This window comes from Bufo bufo, chromosome 4 (assembly GCF_905171765.1).
Source record: "Bufo bufo chromosome 4, aBufBuf1.1, whole genome shotgun sequence".
Taxonomy (NCBI): Eukaryota; Metazoa; Chordata; class Amphibia; order Anura; family Bufonidae; genus Bufo; species Bufo bufo.
The window spans coordinates 440,818,645-440,836,950 of NC_053392.1; the positions used below are offsets into that span (position 1 = coordinate 440,818,645).

The 18,306-nt window shown below is 41.1% G+C and overlaps 2 protein-coding genes across 7 annotated transcripts in view; one reads left to right on the forward strand and one right to left on the reverse strand.

The window, feature by feature from the left end:
- Window positions 1-8,244, forward strand: part of TFB1M (transcription factor B1, mitochondrial) — a 153,560-nt gene extending 145,316 nt beyond the window's left edge. For both annotated transcript variants that reach the window (XM_040429381.1, XM_040429380.1), the window contains exon 8: window positions 7,576-8,244. In XM_040429381.1, coding sequence (XP_040285315.1) covers window positions 7,576-7,819 — 244 coding nt within the window. In that variant the 3' untranslated portion in view covers window positions 7,820-8,244. The remainder of the gene's footprint in view (window positions 1-7,575) is intronic.
- A 786-nt stretch (window positions 8,245-9,030) lies between these two features.
- The window catches only part of TIAM2 (TIAM Rac1 associated GEF 2), a 409,027-nt gene continuing 399,751 nt past the window's right edge, over window positions 9,031-18,306 (reverse strand). For all 5 annotated transcript variants that reach the window (XM_040429382.1, XM_040429384.1, XM_040429383.1 and 2 more), the window contains 3 exons: window positions 17,399-17,486; window positions 13,579-13,733; window positions 9,031-11,083 (listed from right to left, as the gene is read on the reverse strand). In XM_040429382.1, the coding sequence (XP_040285316.1) occupies window positions 10,419-11,083; window positions 13,579-13,733; window positions 17,399-17,486 (908 nt within the window). In that variant the 3' untranslated portion in view covers window positions 9,031-10,418. The remainder of the gene's footprint in view (window positions 11,084-13,578; window positions 13,734-17,398; window positions 17,487-18,306) is intronic.

Consider the following 18,306-nt stretch of genomic DNA (forward strand, 5'->3'; position numbering starts at 1 on the left):
AGGAGAAAGCAAAGCTATTAAATATTTTTCTCCACTGTATTCACTGAGGAAAATAAACGGATGAAATGCAGAATGTAAAAGTAAATTCCCCATTAAAAGTGCCCTGTCTGATCCAGGAAGAAGTCCAACAGTGACTTAAAAAGATTAAAATAGACAAATCGCGAGGGCCAGATGGCAATACAACCCCATATCCTAAGAGAATTAAGTAATGTCATAGCCAGACCCTTATTTCTGATATTTACAGACTCTATACTGACAGCGAGTGTTCCACAGGATTGGCGCATAGCAAATTTGGCAATATTCAAAAAGGGTGCAAAAACAGACCCCGGAAACTATAGGCCGGTAAGTTTAACATCTGTTGTGGGTAAACTGTTCGAAGGTTTTCTAAGAGATGCTATCTTGGAGGTTCTGAATGAAAACAAGCAAATAACATCATATCAGCATGGCTTCATGAGGGATCGTTCATGTCAAACTAATTTAATCAGTTTCTATGAGGAGGTAAGTTCTACACTTGACAGCGGCGAATCAATGGATGTTGTATATCTGGACTTCTCCAAAGCATTTGACACTGTACCACATAAAAGGTTACTATATACCATTAAAATTGTAAAATGAGAATGCTCATACTGGGAGAAAACGTCTGTATGTGGGTAAGTAACTGTCTCAATGATGGAAAACAGAGGGTGGTTATTAATGGTACACACTCAGATTGGGTCACTGTCACTAGCGGAGTACCTCAGGGGTCAGTATTGTGCCCTATTCTCTTCAATATATTTATTAATGATCTTGTAGAAGGCTTGTACAGTAAAATATAAATTTTTGCAGATGACACTAAACTGGGTAAAGTAATTAACACTGAAGAGGACAGTATACTGCTACAGATGGATCTGGATAGATTAGAGGCTTGGGCAGAGAAGTGGCAGATGAGGTTTAACACTGACAAATGTACGGTTATGCACATGGGAAGGAATAATGCAAATCACCCGTATATACTAAATGGTAAAACACTGGGTAACACTGACATGGAAAAGGACCTAGGGATTTTAATAAATAGCAAACTAAGCAGTAAAAACCAGTGTCAGGCAGCTGCTGCCAAGGCCAATAAGATAATGGGTTGCATCAAAAGGGGCATAGATGCCCGTGATGAGAACATAGTCCTGCCACTTTACAAATCACTAGTCAAACCACACATGGAGTACTGTGTACAGTTCTGGGCTCCTGTAAACAAGGCAGACATAGCAGAGCTGGAGAGGGTTCAGAGGAGGGCAACTAAAGTAATAACTGGAATGGGGCAACTACAGTACCCTGAAAGATTATCAAAATTAGGGTTATTCACGTTAGAAAAAAGACGACTGAGGGGAGATCTAATTACTATGTATAAATATATCAGGGGTCAGTACAGAGATCTATCCCATCATCTATTTATCCCCAGGACTGTGACTGTGACAAGGGGACATCCTCTGCGTCTGGAGGAAAGAAGGTTTGTACACAAACATAGAAAAGGATTCTTTACAGTAAGAGCAGTGAGACTATGGAACTCTCTGCCTGAGGAGGTGGTGATGGTGAGTACAATAAAAGAATTCAAGAGGGGCTTGGATGAATTTCTGGAGTGTAATAATATTACAGGCTATAGCTACTAGAGAGGGGTTGTTGATCCAGGGAGTTATTCCGATTGCCTTATTGGAGTCGGGAAGGAATTCCCCCCCCTCCCCCCTCCCCCCCTCCTCAAGTGGGGAAAATTGGATTGTACCTCACTGTTTTTTTTTTGCCTTCCTCTGGATCAACTTGAAGGATAACAGGCCGAACTGGATGGACAAAATGTCTTTTTTCGACCTTATATATACTATGTTAAAAAACATGGTTATAAGGGAAAATAATAGCAGTCTTAATACAGAATGCTTAGTAAAATGTCCATTGAGGGGTTAAAAATAATAAATTTAACTCACCCCATCCACTTGTTCATGTAGCGGATCTCCTCTTCTTTCTTCAGGAACTGGCTAAAAGACCTTTGATGATGTAACTGCACTCATCACATGGTCCATCATCATGGTGATGGACCATGTGATGAGCACAATGACGTCAAAGGTCCTTTAGCCAGGTCCTGAAGAAAGTAGAAAGAAGAGGAGATCTGCTACGCGACCAAGTGGATGGGGCGAGTTAAATTTGTTTATTATTTTTAACCCCTCAATGGAGATTTTACTAAGCATTCTATATTAAGAATGCTATTATTTTCCCTTATAACCATATTATAAGGGAAAATAATAAAAATCTACAGAACACCTAACCCGAACTTCTGTGAAGAAGTCCGGGTTCGGGTAGCAAACATGATGATTTTTCTCACGCGTGTGCAAAACGCTTTGCACTTGCGCGGAAAAATCACACATTTTCCCGCAACGCACCCGCATCTTGTCCGGCCCTTACACCCAATATTCGCGTGAGAAAGAGGCCTACCGGGTTGGCTACGAGATCTATCTCAAAACCTCTGACCGTGGACAGTATCCATGGGTCGGAGGGGACACCTGCCCACGCATGCGAAAAGAAACTGAGTCTGCCCCCGATGCAAACAACTGAAAAAAGTAGAGGGTTGGGACTCACCATATGGACGTCTGGCACCTGGATTTCCACGGAACCCTCTGGATCGATCTGGTCCGCCCCGGGATGGGAAAAAAAGCGTGCTGGTGGTGTTGATCCTGGAGAGATGCCCGGTATGCGTAGGAGCCTCTACCCGAACCTCGGGTGCGAACAGAGGACCGGCTGGACAGGCGGCCCCAGGAACTGCCGGCCCTGGCGGAGAAACGATTGGGAAACACCTTGTGCATAGATGTCTGTGCTTTGTCGAGAGCCGTAAAGGCACCAACGTATTTGCACAGCTCCTTATTGAAAGAATCCCCAAATAGGAGACCGTGGGCATCCTTGCCAGCCTCTGATCGTGCCAGATTGGCCAATTTGGGCTCGATCTTCATCAAAATCGCTTTCCGCCTTTCTATGGCGAGCGACGTGTTCACGTTTCCGGCTATACAGATAGCCATCTGTATCCATCCCCTTAGTTCTTCAATGTCCACTTGCTTGCCGTCAGCCTTAGCGGCCTCGCCAATGTCAAAAATCTTTGCAAGGAGGCCAGTTATGTCCAGGAGCTTGTCCTGACATGGCCTCAGCGCGGAATCTAAACCCTTGCGAGGGTTAAAACCAGTTTTGGCCAAAAATTGTACCATCTTGGGATCCACTACTGGTGTGTCGCATATTTTATGCGGGATAAGTGGCCGTGGGCATTCTGCCCGTAATTTTCTACGGGCCTCTTTATTAAGAGGCTTACGTATCATTGCCTCCATATAATGTGCCACATGTGTGGCCGGGAGCCACTCGGAGGATCGGGGTTGGTGTAGGGAGTCCGGATCAAATAGCGGTTCCCCTGCCGGATCCATAAGGGAAACAGCAGATCCTGACGCTACATCCGGGTAGGCGGCCGGCTCGGGGAAGGGTTTGCTTGGGGAGACGGATCCACCTTAATATCGGCCAAATCCTCCTCTGACTCATGCAGAGAATGCAATTGTGCCTCCTCCTCGGACTCCCTATTGGAGTCGGACTCAGGCTCGGGCTGTGACCGCGCCGACTTCCATTACCGCACGCGTTCTGCCTGGCGCGGACAGGCTCTTTTACGCGATCCAAGCGCGTTTTCCATTGATGGAGCAGAGCCATCAGTCATATGATTTCTGGAGGCAGATGGAGGTGGAAACTGTGGCAATTGGTGTGCAGCGTGAGGCTGGGCTACTAGAACCTGGGAAATGGAGTGTGTGAGGACGGAGGACATAGAGCCCATAGCCGTCATAATAGCATTTGAAATTGACTGTTGTAATGCCAATGCCTGAGCCTCTGAAGCAGAGGGCTCCAACCCTCTCCTGGGGATGGAGAAACCTGGCTTCTGGGAGCAGGGGCTGGTAAGAGCAGCGTAGGAGGGGGGGGGGGGGTGGCAGAGACATGATGGCAGCAGAAAGCTGGAGGTAAGTCACCTTACAGACAAAAGGACCCTGATACAGAGGAGAAAGAAGAAAAAACGGAGCCAACCTGGGCAATAGAGCAGGAGCACAATCGCAGGACCGGAAGAGGTGGTGGACGGTAGACACAAGGCTAGACGTGGGAAAATCGGGGGCGTGTCCACAATGCCCAAGCTGCAGGAGAAGCCGGCGCGTCGAACGAAACCCCCCCCCCCCCCCCCCCCCGAAATCCCTGAGGAGAAGAAACCCTGAGCTAAGATGGCACCACAGACCAGGCAGCCGTATGGCCAGTAAGTTAGAAGTCCAGCCGGCAGGCGCAGGGGGCGACAGAACAAATTGAAGCCACAATGCCGCAGGAAGAAAAAGGGGGAAAATAACCTAATACCGATAAAGTATAAAATCGGACAACAGTAGACCTCAAAAGAATCTAAACATAAAACCTCAATACATAAGATGCCCCAGCCAGCTTCCCCCGGCACAAAAAGGGGGAAGGGACGCTGAAGGGCAACAATATCACAACAGAAACAAGCTGAAAGAGATAAAGCATAGAACATTAACTTTCTCTGTACTTATCTGGTAGCAGCAAAGAAAGAGGAGGATCCCAGTGGGAACAGACCTTATATACACTGGAATTGAGGCGAGGGGTTGTTACCATGGTTTCTGTACCCTCAATGTTGTTTTTCTTTGCTGCTATGGTAGAAGTAAAGAGAGAGTTAATGCAATATGAGCCTCCGTGTCCTGATATAAAATCGTGAGTAGTGTTGAGTGAACTTGTGTTTTAAGTTCAGCGTCTAAAGTTCGGGTTATCAAAGAATCCCGTTATGGATTCTAAATTCCGTTATGGTCCATGGTAGCGAAATCCATAACGGGATACTTCGATAACCCAAACTTTAGACGCCGAACTTAAAACACAAGTTTGCTCAACACTAATCGTGAGTAACACATTAATTGTGGACTAACAATAATGTTCTATTGACACATGCGCATAAGAAATTAGCCAATTGAGAATTGGCACTGCACATTGAAACAGTATAGCAGATCGTGAGGACGCTTTGCAAGTCTATAACTAATTAAGGGTACTTTCACACTTTCGGCAGAGGATTCCGGCAGGCAGTTCCGTCGCCGGAACTGCCTGCCGTATCCGGCAATCTGGACGCAAACTAATGCATTTGTGAGACAGATCCGGTAGTGGATCCGTCTCACAAATGCATTGCAATACCGGATCAGTCTTTCCGGTTGTCAGCCAGAAAAACGGATCCGGTATAAATTTTCACATTTTTAAAGGTCTGCGCATGTGTAGACCACAAAACCGGATCCGTTTTGCCGGAACACTTGGGGCCGGATCAGGCACTAATGCATTTCAATTACATTTTGTCCGGAGAGAAAACTGCAGCGTGTTTTTTTAGATATTTATGTATATGTAAACTTAGGGACAGTTTTTTATGCATTGTGTTATATAGATTATACACACAGTATATTAAATAGCAAAAGTGTATACCATGTTATAAAGGGAAAATAATAAAGATCGGGTCCCCATCCTGATAGTCTCCTAGCAACAATGTGTGAAAATCGCACCGCATCCGCACTTACTTGCGGATGCTTGCGATTTTCACGCAGCCCCATTCACTTCTAAGGGCTGTTTCACACGAGCGGATGCCGTGCGTGGCATCCGCTCCGTGAAAGAGTGCCAAGACCCGATGCAGACTGCAGAGGCACGGAGCATTAACATGACTGATAATGCTCCGTGCCTCTCTGTGACCTCTTTACTACGAAATCACAGTTGTCACTGTGATTTCGTAGTAGAGAGGCACGGAGCATTATCAGTCATGTTAATGCTCCGTGCCTCTGCAGTCTGCATCGGGTCTTGGCACTCTTTCACGGAGCGGATGCCGCGCACGGCATCCGCTCGTGTGAAACAGCCCTAAGGGGCCTGCGTTGCGTGAAAAACGCACAATATAGAGCTTGTTGCGATTTTCACGCAACGCACAAGTGATGCGTGAAAATCACTGCTCATGTACATAGCCCCATTGAAGTGAATGGTTCTGGATTCAGTGCGGGTGCAATGCGTTCACCTCACGCATTGCACCCGCGTGGAATTCTCGCCCGTGTGAAAGGAGTGGTCAGTGGGCTGGGCTCCAGGGTAACTGGTAAGCTTCCTCTACCATATTGGTAATTTTGTAAAATTAATTCTAATCGTAGTTTATTTTCAGATATAGAACACTTAATAGAAGGATAAAATAGATTTTCTTCCAAAAAAACATGCATATATATATTTTTATCAAGAGCATAAGTGGTCATATTTACATAAATCAAATTTTTAGCAGAGGACCTTGTACATTATTAAGCTCACGTTTATATAATAAAGGTTTTGCCACACTAATTGCCATTTTTAGATCCATTAAAAGAACTCAAAACAATTTGCAGACAAATGAGTCACACCAATGATTCTAATAAAGACCTCTTTGGTTTAAATCATTTTAATAAATTTATCATCCACACTGATACAGAAAATCAATTCCAATGAAAATAATGGATTTAGAACATAAGTAACACTGAAAGGTTGACATTTAGGCATGGTTAGGTGGCCTTCTGTGCTTGATAGTATACATGCAAATTTAGGCCACATGCATAATATCTCCTGATATCCTCATCGCCAGCATCTCTCATCTGGGGTACCAGTATCACTGGATGGTACCATTACATTTTTAATGGTACATTTATTTATATCTTTTTGGTCCCCCGATGAACCAGGTTTTTTGTTGTTGTGGAAACACACGCATTGGGACTTCTGCATTCTCCAAGAAATTAGGGTCACTGTAGGACTGATTGAGGGCTTAGCCACAGAGTTGGAGGTTGTCCTTTTCAGGCAGGTGCTCTACCTGTAGGCAGGGATAGAAAAAGGACACCACGTGGAGAGAAGAGGGTAATCCGCACCGTGTATCTTCTACCGAGCATTACCAAATCACCAAACTATTAAGACGGTAAGCATGAGCTATATATCCGCCCCTAAAAAAAAAAAAGTGAAAACTTTTTTTTGACATTTTCCCCAGGTATAAAAAAATAAAATAAAATGCACTTAGGCAGGGGAACGGCCTGGTTTTGAACTGGTTAAATTCTGTGGAGTTTAAAATTTTTAAAGCAGTTAGGTCAGTGAAGTGATATTATAAGGAATAGATATAGCTCACCAATCCTCAGACAGGTATTCCTTGAGTGCACAGAATAACTTCAGAGGGAGGAAGAAAAAAAAATATCCAGGACTGTAACGGGAATCCTGAATACACTAAAACATCCAGCATGGTGGTACAGAGGTAAGCCTGCGGTCCTTAGTCATGCCATGACTAAGGACCTTTTGGTCTGAAACATGTAAGCGTACCTCTTTACCACCATGCTGGATGTTTTCTCGTTGCAGTGCTGGATATTTTCAGTGAAGTGATGTATTCATTACAATCTGGCAACATTTACACTTTTTTTGTATTTTTGCGCTGCTTACTTTAGTAAATAAGTTTCACTTTGTTTAACAATTCTGTGGACCAATAAGTGTGTTTTATACATTTATTTAGATTTTTATAAATCTCTTTTGTAGACTGTTATTTCCTGAAGAGCAACGCACAAAACTTACAGAGCAAATTCTAACCTTAGCTAATGTCGAACCAACCCTGCGCCCTTCTGAACTGTCAATGAAGCATTTCCAAGGTTTATGTAATGCCTATAGAGAACTGTGTGATCGGGATCCAAGCTTATTCTCCTACAACTTTAGAGAAGAACTTCGTCAGAAAAAAATGAAGGGTCAAGATATCCAGAACAATGAAGAAAGTGAAACACTATGATTGTAATAGGATCATCATAATAACAGAAGTAATGCCACTCTTACAACACAGAGAGAATAAACTGTTCTTAACAGTATCTTTCTACACAGTGACACAGGACTTAGGAAATTCTTTGTCCAGATGAGACATTAGTTTAACAAGCACATGATTTTGACATCTGCAAATCCATGCTGTTGAAAATATATGTATTTGTTTCTTGTATTTATAATCTGTATAATATCTGAAAAACACATTTAAAGCTGTATTTGCAAAAAAAAAAAAAATTCTATAATGGCTGCAAATAAAAAAAGTGTTTAAAGAAATGAATTAAAACTCTTGTAAATTCCACCCCTTTCACGTGATTGGTAATGTGGCTGATGGCATCAAGTGCCAATTGAACATTTTAGAAAGTGGCTGATAAGTAAAGATAAGACATTGCGTGTAATTTCACTGGTAGAATTGTTAAAGATGGAGTTTTTATCTAATTATCCTAAAATAGTTTACTGATTTGATAGTAATTTTTTTTGTTTGCACGCGTTAGGGTGGATTTACACACAGGTTTTGTGGTTTTTAGCATTTTTTTATTACATTTTTTTTTTTTTATGTAGCATACTCTAGGAATGGTATTTTTTTTTCCCTTAGGCTAATTTCAGATGAGTGTGTCCATTGTGGGAGCATGATTTCCCTTTATAGACACTGTTCCTTTCACAGGACTGCACACATTATAATTATTTATAATGCCATGAGTCTCTCTCTGAATTGCATCTACAGAATTGCACTGACCTAACACAGAGATGAGCGAATTTCATATTTTGACGCTTCGTTTACTGGTAAAAGGTGAATTGCGTTATGGATTTCGTTACAACGGACCATGACGCAATTCGAGGACGGAATGCCTTTAGATGCATTCCGTTATTCATTCAGTCATAAAAGAAGTTTATGGGCTGCAAAACGGATCTGTCCCGTTTCTGTTATGCAGGAGAAAACTCCCCTGCATAACGGAAACGGGACGGATCTGTTTTTGCAGCCCATAGACTTCTATTATGATGGAATGCCTCTAAATGCATTTAGTCATAGAATTGCGTTATGGTCCGTGGTAACAGAATTCATAACGCAATTCACCTTTTACCAGTAAACGAAGCGTGAACGAATTTCATAACCTGAAATTTGCTCATCTCTAAATACAGTCAGTATAATGCAGTAGATGCGAGGTCGGCCAGAGACACACACCATTCTCCTACTGGAGTGCGATTGTGACTTTTCCAAAAAGTTTCAGTGATAAAAGCTGGAGTTAAGGGCTCATGCACATGGCCATAGCCATTTTTGGAGGTCCGCAAAATGCAGATCCGCAAAACAGATACTAGCCGAGAGCCTGCAGCCATTTATTTTTTTCACTCCTTCACAATGCCCTATCCTTGACCGCAAAAGAGCCAAGAATAGGACACGTACATTTTATTTTTTTAGCGGGGCCTTGGAACAGACATAAGGACACAGACAGAATATGGTGTGCGGTCTGCATCTTTTGCGGCCCCACTGAAGTGAATTGGTCTGCATTTGAGCCGTAAAAAATGCAGAACCGATGCGGACATAAACCATGGTGCATAAGCCTCAAAACGTATTAATATAGCTAACCACACCCACTTTTCCATTTCAAAATGAGTGAGTGGTGTAAAAATTCCCACATTTTTTTACGTAAGCCCCATTTTGTGACTTTTTGGAGCCAAAATTCTGAAGATATCAGGGTCATGGTGTTTTACCAAAACGTTTGGAGGAAGGCTTTTACCCATTTTCTGCATTTGCTGCTTTTAGACAGAAATACGGTACCTGGAAGAGGTTGCTGTTCAGAGAGTAAAATAGCAAAAACTCATAAATAGCATAAAGAATAATGATCCTGCACCAATTATAAACATCCAACAATATTTTAGGGCAACAACTAATTTTACTGTACAAGATAAAATACAAACAAAATATTACAGTACAGGATTTTCTTTTTATACATTGATATTTATAGTTTTTTTTAATCTTTATTTTTTTATAAACCATATTGTGGGGTACAAAATTAAATGTCTGCAGTTTGGTGCACAAAACACAAAAATAGCCTTAAAAAAATGCCCTAAACCTCTGGTCACTGATCGCCCATACGAGCATAATTAATTTCTCAGATTTATGTTAATTATGTAGTGTAACCAGCCTTGAGTTTTTTTTTGTTTTTTTGTTTTTTTTATTGTGCCCACAACCGCTTTATGCAAAAATATAACTACCATCTCATTGGTCACCTGTGTAATGTAATATTACATACATCACCATTTTACACATTCTAGAATCAAATGATATTGATATCCTTTCAAAAAGTTTTGAATTTGGTCAGCTTTATTTTTCCAATTCACAATAAATAAAAAATAACTTATATGGCAACATGAAGTAGTGCACAACATAAAATTCAACAGATACAGTAAGTAGTTTTTAATAGATTTCTAGTCCACGTGTAGCTTGCCAAAGAAACAAGAAAATCCCAGATTTCTTCAGTTCAATGCTTCTGTTATTTTGAGACCAATATCCATGTAATTGCTATATTACATAAAATGTACACAAGCTGGGATTTCCTACCTAATTAAAGGAGCTAAGACTTTCCACATTTCCCAACAGTTTCATAAAAGCAGTCTTCATTTACTACAGACGTTAGACTCTGAATGCTGAATTCCCTCTCCAGGATGGCATTCAGGTCAATATTTGCAGAATCAGAATGGCTGTCAAGGGATTGTTGGTGGTCCTTCATGGCTTGTATAATCCCCTTTTCCCGTTTTCCGCTGGTAACCTTTCGTTTAATTGGACAGAAATGGCCCCGTACAAGTTTTGGGTGTTCCTCATGCTGGAAGTTACCTTCTACATCAATCATTTTGGGCTCCACATATTTTGGCTCAGTTTTGGAATGTTCAGAAATATTAAGGTTCTGGAAGTGTACTTCAATTCCTTGATTCGGGCTGTTTCTCATACTTGTTGAGCTGGTTGTCACATTTGACAACCTGTAATCATCATCATCATCACTAAGAATGTCCGATTCCTTTACTGTTGTATTTGGTAGGGCTGCAAGATTCTTTTTTAGGTGCTTGACTGGAGACAGATTTTTGGATTCCTGTAAGCTTTCTATTGTTGGACAACCACTACTTTGTGTACCGCTGCTTAGACTGCCATCATCTGAATCCAATCCATTCCCCTTGTCCCTTGTACTGTTGATCCAATCTGTACTAGAACTGTGCTTCAGCACTTTTAAGGACCTTGTTGATGCTGTTGAAGGTAAGAAATAAATAATTTTTTGCATAGTTAAACAGGAAAGAATTTGGTAGAAACACACTTGTAGAACAGACCATCACTTGATTTACAATGTACTTTATTACACAAAAGCAGCCATGTCTAAACATGGCCTAAAGAGAACTTAGAAAATACAGTTTACCAGCAATGAGACCTACATAAAATATTGACTGGTTTACTATTGAAAATTAGCCCAAATTTTGCCGCAATTTGTGCCCCAAAAACTGGCCTTCATGGCGTGCAACACATTTATTACATATTTTCTGCTTTGTCCTATTTGAGCGATTATTGCCTTGTTTAAATGGACCTTAAAAGGGGCTGTGTAACTTCAGCAAGTGGCATTTATCATGTAGACAAAGTTAATACAATGTATTATCTATATTGCTTCCTTTGCTGGCTGGATTCATTTTTCCATTGCATTATACACTGTTAGTTTCCATGGTTACGACCACCCTGCAATCCAGCAGCGGTGGTCGTGCTTGCACACTATAGGAAAAAGAGACTACCTCTCTGGTGGCCGGGACCTTGGGAGCGCACATAGGTTGGTGCTTTTTTCTATAATGTGCAAGCACAGTCACCGCTGCTGGATTGCAGGGTGGTCATAACCATCTATACTAGCAGCGTATAATAGGATGGAAAAACGAATCCAGCCAGTAAAGGAAGCAATATGGGTAATAACAATATATTCAATGGGCAATCAATACTTTGCAAAGCCTGCCCTCTGACTGCGAATACAGAGATAGCTGTCAATCACTGATAGGACCGCCTCCTTGACTTCACAGGCCAGAATGAGCAAGACATTAAATGTATAAAATAAAAAAGTTATACTGAATCTTCTTCTATAAAACTATACATCCATCTGCTCACTCCTGCTCTACTTCATGCTGTCTGCAGATTACTTTGCATTTTCAGGATGACAGGTTCCCTTTAAAAATGCTAATCAAAACATATGTTTTTGATCTATTATAATAATCCTCAATCAAAAACACATAAGATGCATGTGAGTTTTCAGAAAAACATGTATTATTGCCTGCAGTTTTTCAAATGCCTTCTTAAACACATTACAAAAATGCTACGTGTAATAGCACCTTCCCTAAGCAGCGATAATGTCTGTACATTTGACAGTTATCACTCTGGACTGTGGGGTGTGGGAGGGCGCATTTTGAAGTCACTGCCTTTGGTGCCAAAAAGAGCTTGTCCCCCAGCTGCCAGTACACACACAGTAATGATTACTGTGTGTCATTCCATGGCCTGTGCTCTCTCCAGCAGGTGGGATGCAGTGACATCATCGTTCCTGTTGCCCTGAATAGGAGAGGGCACAGGCCGAGGATCATCCCCCTCCTGTCTACTCTCCTACTCAGCCCAGCAGGCTATGGGGCCCAGCATTTTCTAGTTACGCCCCTGACATGGGATATAAAGTAATACTCTGTGTAATGTACAGTTTTACCATGTTTGCATTTATTAACCTATTGTAAGATTACTTAACCATGTCAAATCTGGAAAAATCTCAGGTTGTTACTTAAACTATTATTGACCTAGAAATTGAGGAGTAGATCTGACAGAAAGCAAAAGTTGGAAAGTCTTCAGCTGAAAGGGGTTGTCTCACTACAGCAAATGGGATTTGTCATGTAGAGAAAGTTAAGACAAGGCACTTACTAATGTATTGTGATTGTCCATATTGGCTCCTCTGCTGACTAGATACATTTTTCCATCACATTATACTCTGCTCGTTTCCATAGTTCCGACCACCTCTAAATCGATCAGCAGTGGTCGTGCTTGCACAATATAGAAAAAAGTGCTGGCCTCTGGTGGCTGGGACTGTGGTAGTGTGCATAGTCCAGACCTTTTTTCTGTAGTGTGCAAGCACGGCCACCGCTGATGGATTGCAGGGTGGCCCTAACCATGGAAATGAGCAGTGCATAATGTGATGGAAAAATGTATCTAGCCAGCAAAGGAAGCAATATGGAGAATCGCAATACATTAGTAAGAGCCTTGTATTATATCTTTCTCTGCATGATAAATAGCATTTGCTGAAGTGAGACAACCCCTTTAAGTTTAGAAAAAATATTTTCATTTACCCCACTAGGGAATTCTTAGGAGGTCACACAGAATGTACTTTTTGATGCATTTATTATTATTTTTTGCCAAAAGCTAAATAGACCTAAAAGTATAAGGAAACACTTGTACTTATTTTGGATACATGCATTAAAAACTGCATTGTGTGAGCCTAGCACAGCCTAGTTTGTTACCTAGTACCTTCAAAACATTTTTCCTGAATTTTCTGTTCTCAACCATAAAATGTCTTTACTGGGCTGAAACACACAAGTCCTAAAAAATACATCATCTCACAGCACCACATCGAGAAACATTTTTGAAACTCAATTGTAAGATGCTACTTCAGGCTTAGAGCTTCTTGACAGTACAGCATTACAATCATTCCAAATCTCCATAAAGGTTTCTTTGTAACATACCTAATTTTGCCGACATTGGAACTCTGTTTCTTAACGGACCCAGTCGATCTTTATTGGGCTTCTCCAGAGGCAAGTCACACTTAATGTTCCGCCTTAGGTTTTCTCTCAGTATTGAACGGATCACTTTAATTGTGCTGGTCTTACTTTCACAATCACTACATGAATTAAGATCCACAAGTTAAAAATATTAATTTTAGGTCTATATAACCCTACAGAAATCATGCCATAAAATTTAGGTACGCAATGCATACATGGAGTTCCCGTTAGGCTCTGTGCAAACCACATTTATATGTTCCCACTGGATGTATACGTTGGGATTTCCCCAATGTATACATCTTCAATGGAAGGCTTTGATGTGTGCCACTATATAGGCATACATCAATTATTGACTGGCACTGTGCAGTATACTTTTTTTTTTTTTACAGTGATCCTCTGTATAGGAAAGAGTTGAATGTTCAAGTTTCTAGTTAAAGGGCATCTGTCAGACAGTTTCATAGGTATAAATCAGCTAACTTGTTTCATGTGTGCTTGGCAGCTGAAGGCATCGGTGTTGGTCCTCTGCAATTTGATTGACAGTGCCAGGCAGTGTAAATGTCATCACTCCTGGCCCCGTCAATCAAAGTGCAGGGGGCGCCACAATTGCAGAAAGAGAGCGGAGCCTCTAGGTGTAACAGCAACGCTCCCGTTGCTCCTAGAGGCTCACTTGCATATATTAAAACCATTTTTCTCAGCAATGTGATCACATATGAACATGGGACCAACACAGATGCCTTCAGCTGCCAAGCGCACATGTAACAGGTCAGCCAGTTTCATAGGTACAAATCTACTGACAAATGCCCTTTAAACTAGAAAGTTTTTTGTTTTTTTTTACAGTAAAAGCACTAAGCTTGCCTTGGATTGTTCTCTATCAACAGATAAAACATTTAGATTTATATTGAATCAGTAGGCTGTTCTTTTCCCTTTCTCAATGAAACGCGTCAGCTGTTCTGTGGCTTGATCTGTAGTCCTTTTCTGACACATTTAAGATGAAGTTTTATCAGTTTGATAAGAATTTAGCTTAAATGAGGGAAAGCACAGTTTGCAGAGCAGTGAAAACTGAGCTGGATTAATTATTTTCATTTATATTTATTCTGAGGCCCACGCTCTGTGGGCAGAGAACCGGCATTAGCAGTTTGTTAACCTAAACAGTATTAAGTTACCCTCTTCATACTACAGGACTTTTAAAAGCCATCTATTGTAAATATATATATATATATATATATATATATATATATATGTATATGATTATCGCTTCATATTTAATATTGGGACAACACAGAACAGCATTACCAACAATATAGGACTCTATTATCAAAGACTTTTGGACCATGGTACGTGATGTTAGCTTTGTGAGGTTTTGAGATTATAATTGTCTACTACTGGATCATATAAAAAGATCTTAATAATTATATGTAGCATTCTCAAGACTAGGAGGAGACACATGATGTGATATGTATATTAATAACTACCACTGTAGGCACAGTGGTTAGTTTTGTATCAAATATTCCAAGCATCCAATTGACAAAGGCATACATTTTATATTGACTTATCAAATGTGTACGTTTTTTATACATATTACTTTTGGCTGATTTTTAATCTGCAGATCTTGGTTCTATTAAATATGAAACAACACGTAACTGAGCAACCTTGAGAGCAGAGCTCTTGGATTTATCTGATCAAGCATGTTTATATGGTTACCAACAGAAAAAAAAAGCTCTAACAAATCAAAAAGCATAAAGAGGCGCAGTAAAGACCATATGCAGATCTGTGGTTGCCCTATTTTGGCTCTATACAAAAGAGAGCCATAATATGGCAGTGTGCATGAGTCTTTCACACTGCATCTACAATGTACATTTAATGTGTGTGCTGGAAAAGCCTGTGGCATATATGTTAAACTGACACATAACAACCCATCCTCCCCCCCCCATTGTACTGACGGGAGCAAAAAAAAAGGGTTCTTTTGGCCTCTGTTGGGGGGTATACACTGGAGATTACAATCTTTTACTGTATGAAGGGGCAGAGACAGAGCCAACCAGTAAAAAGTGTCTTTAAACATGGCTGCCTATGAGACACATATGCCAATTCAGGAAGTCAGCAGATAAAGTGTGGGAAAAAAAAAATAAAAGTCTTAGGCTGCCTGCACAGAGTGCGGATTTATATGCAGAAAATCCACATTAAAAGCCGTACATAGAGCTGAACTATTTATTGCAATCTTTATGCGGTTTTTGGGTTGCATTATCTGTTTATGTTTACAATCCCATTGAAGTCTATGGGGAAAAAAAACAAACACTCTATATACTGTAAGGTGTGGAATCGCACAAACAATTAACATGCTATAGAATTTCAGAACATAAATACACAAACTGTACGTTAGTTTTGGCAAATTCACTTTACTGGTGCTATATAATCCACACCGTGTGCAGTTACCCTTAGGGATAAAATGTTCAGCACTATGTTGCTGTACATTATGGATAAAATAATATGTAACTGGGAAGAATAAAAACTTAGGGAGACATTTATGAAGACTGGCGATTTAGATCTTCATCCCTCTTGCGCTGGCAGTTCATCCACCTAAATTATGTAGGGGCGCCGGCCTCTACATAAGGCCTCTTTCACACGGGCGTGTCCGGATGCGTCCCGGTGCATTGCGGCAAACCCGCGCGAGTAGGAACGCAATTGCAGTCAGTTTTGACTGCGATTGCGTTCCGATGTTCAGTTTTTATTGCGCGGGTGCAATGTGTTTTGCACGCGCGTGATAAAAAACCAACTGTGGTACCCAGACCCGAACTTCTTTACAGAAGTTCAGGTTTGGGTTAGTTGTAGTGTAGATTGTATTATTTCCCCTTATAACATGGTTATAAGGGAAAATAATAGCTTTCTGAATACAGAATGCATAGTAAAATAGGGCTGGAGGGGTTAAAAAAAATCTAAAAAAATTTAACTCACCATAATCCACTTGTTCGCGCAGCCGGCATCTCTTCTGTCTTCATCTGTGAGCAATAGGACCTTTGATGACATCACTGTGTTCCTCACAGATGAAGACAGAAGAGGTGCCGGCTGCGCGAACAAGTGGATTAAGGTGAGTTAAATTATTATTATTTTTTTTTAACCCCTCCAGCCCTATTGTACTATGCATTCTGTATTCAGAATGCTATTATTTTCCTTTATAACCATGTTATAAGGGGAAATAATAATGATCGGGTCCCCATCCCGATCGTCACCTAGCAACCGTGCGTGAAAATCGCACCGCATCCGCACTTGCTTGCGGATGCTTGCGATTTTCACGCAACCCCATTCATTTCTATGGGGCCTGCGTTATGTGAAAAACGCACAAAGAGGAGCATGCTGCGATTTTCACGCAACGCACAAGTGATGCATGAAAATCACCGCTCGTGTGCACAGCCCCATAGAAATGAATGGGTCAGGATTAAGTGCGGGTGCAATGCGTTCACTCACGCATCGCATCCGAGCGGAATACTCGCACGTGTGAAAGGGGCCTGACTTAAGCAGACTTTACACTTGTCTAAATCTAAATTTAGACAATTTTCTACGCCTAAAACAGGCGTAGAAAATGATAAATGAGACGGGACTGCCAGCCCACCCTTTTCCCCGCCCACACCACTCACCCCTTTTTTTTTAAACTTGGGGTGAGCAGCGAAAAGGGGAAAAAGCTGCAGATTGCAACGGAAATAAACTTTGTGCGACAGATACATGCCAAAAAGTGGCATAAATCTGTTCGTAATTGACCCAATTAGTTCATAATAAAACTGGCTGTACTTACCTACTACAGAGCTGAAAAATTGTTTCTGGCCTCCCTTGGAGTTCAGATTTTGTATGGATAAGTTCCCACAAGCAGTTGTTTTCTGCACCTGTGCAAAATAAATTGAGGGAAAATTACCGGTAGATCAATTTTCATTGGTCAGCTGTAGGGAGCTATTTAAGGCTGAGTTTACGCCTCACTTATTTGGTCAGTTATTGTTAGCCAAAACAAGGTGTTGGTCAAAAAACACAGAACAAGAGTAGGCAAGTAGGCTTCACTACTGGTTTTGGCTCACAATAACTGATGGAAATAACTGACCCAAAGTGTGAACTGGGCCTTAAAAATTTTGACACAAGACAGAAATATGGTTTATCTGCAGAGATACATGCAACCTATTGCTAGTCACATTAACAAATTCCCTTGAGGAGCCAACCAAGTTCCTCATTCCATTACAATACATAAAGTGCCTTGAAAAAGTATTTGTACCCCTTAAACTTTTCCACATTTTTTCAGTTACACCCACAAACTTAAAGGGAACCTGTCATGTGGATATTTGATTATAATCTAACTAATTATATACAACCATTAACTACTAAAAAGTACCTTAGATGTATTCACTTACTGGTGTGACAGATGGTTACCTCATAATATACACACAAAGATGCAACATGCTAATGAGCTGATTTGAGTCCAGCGTGATGTCAGTGAGTCCAGCGTTTTTTTTAATTCAGAGATATAGCCACTCCCCTGCCCACCTGCTGCTGATTCATATGGAAAAAAAAAACTGTAAATCAGCAGCAGGTAGGCAGGGAGAGTCAGGAGCTCCCGAATATTCAGGACTCATCATTATCAGCTGGAGCTTTTCAATACAAGATGTTGGCAGATTGACTGGGTCCATTAAAGAAAGTGACCCAGCATTTTGCTAAGAG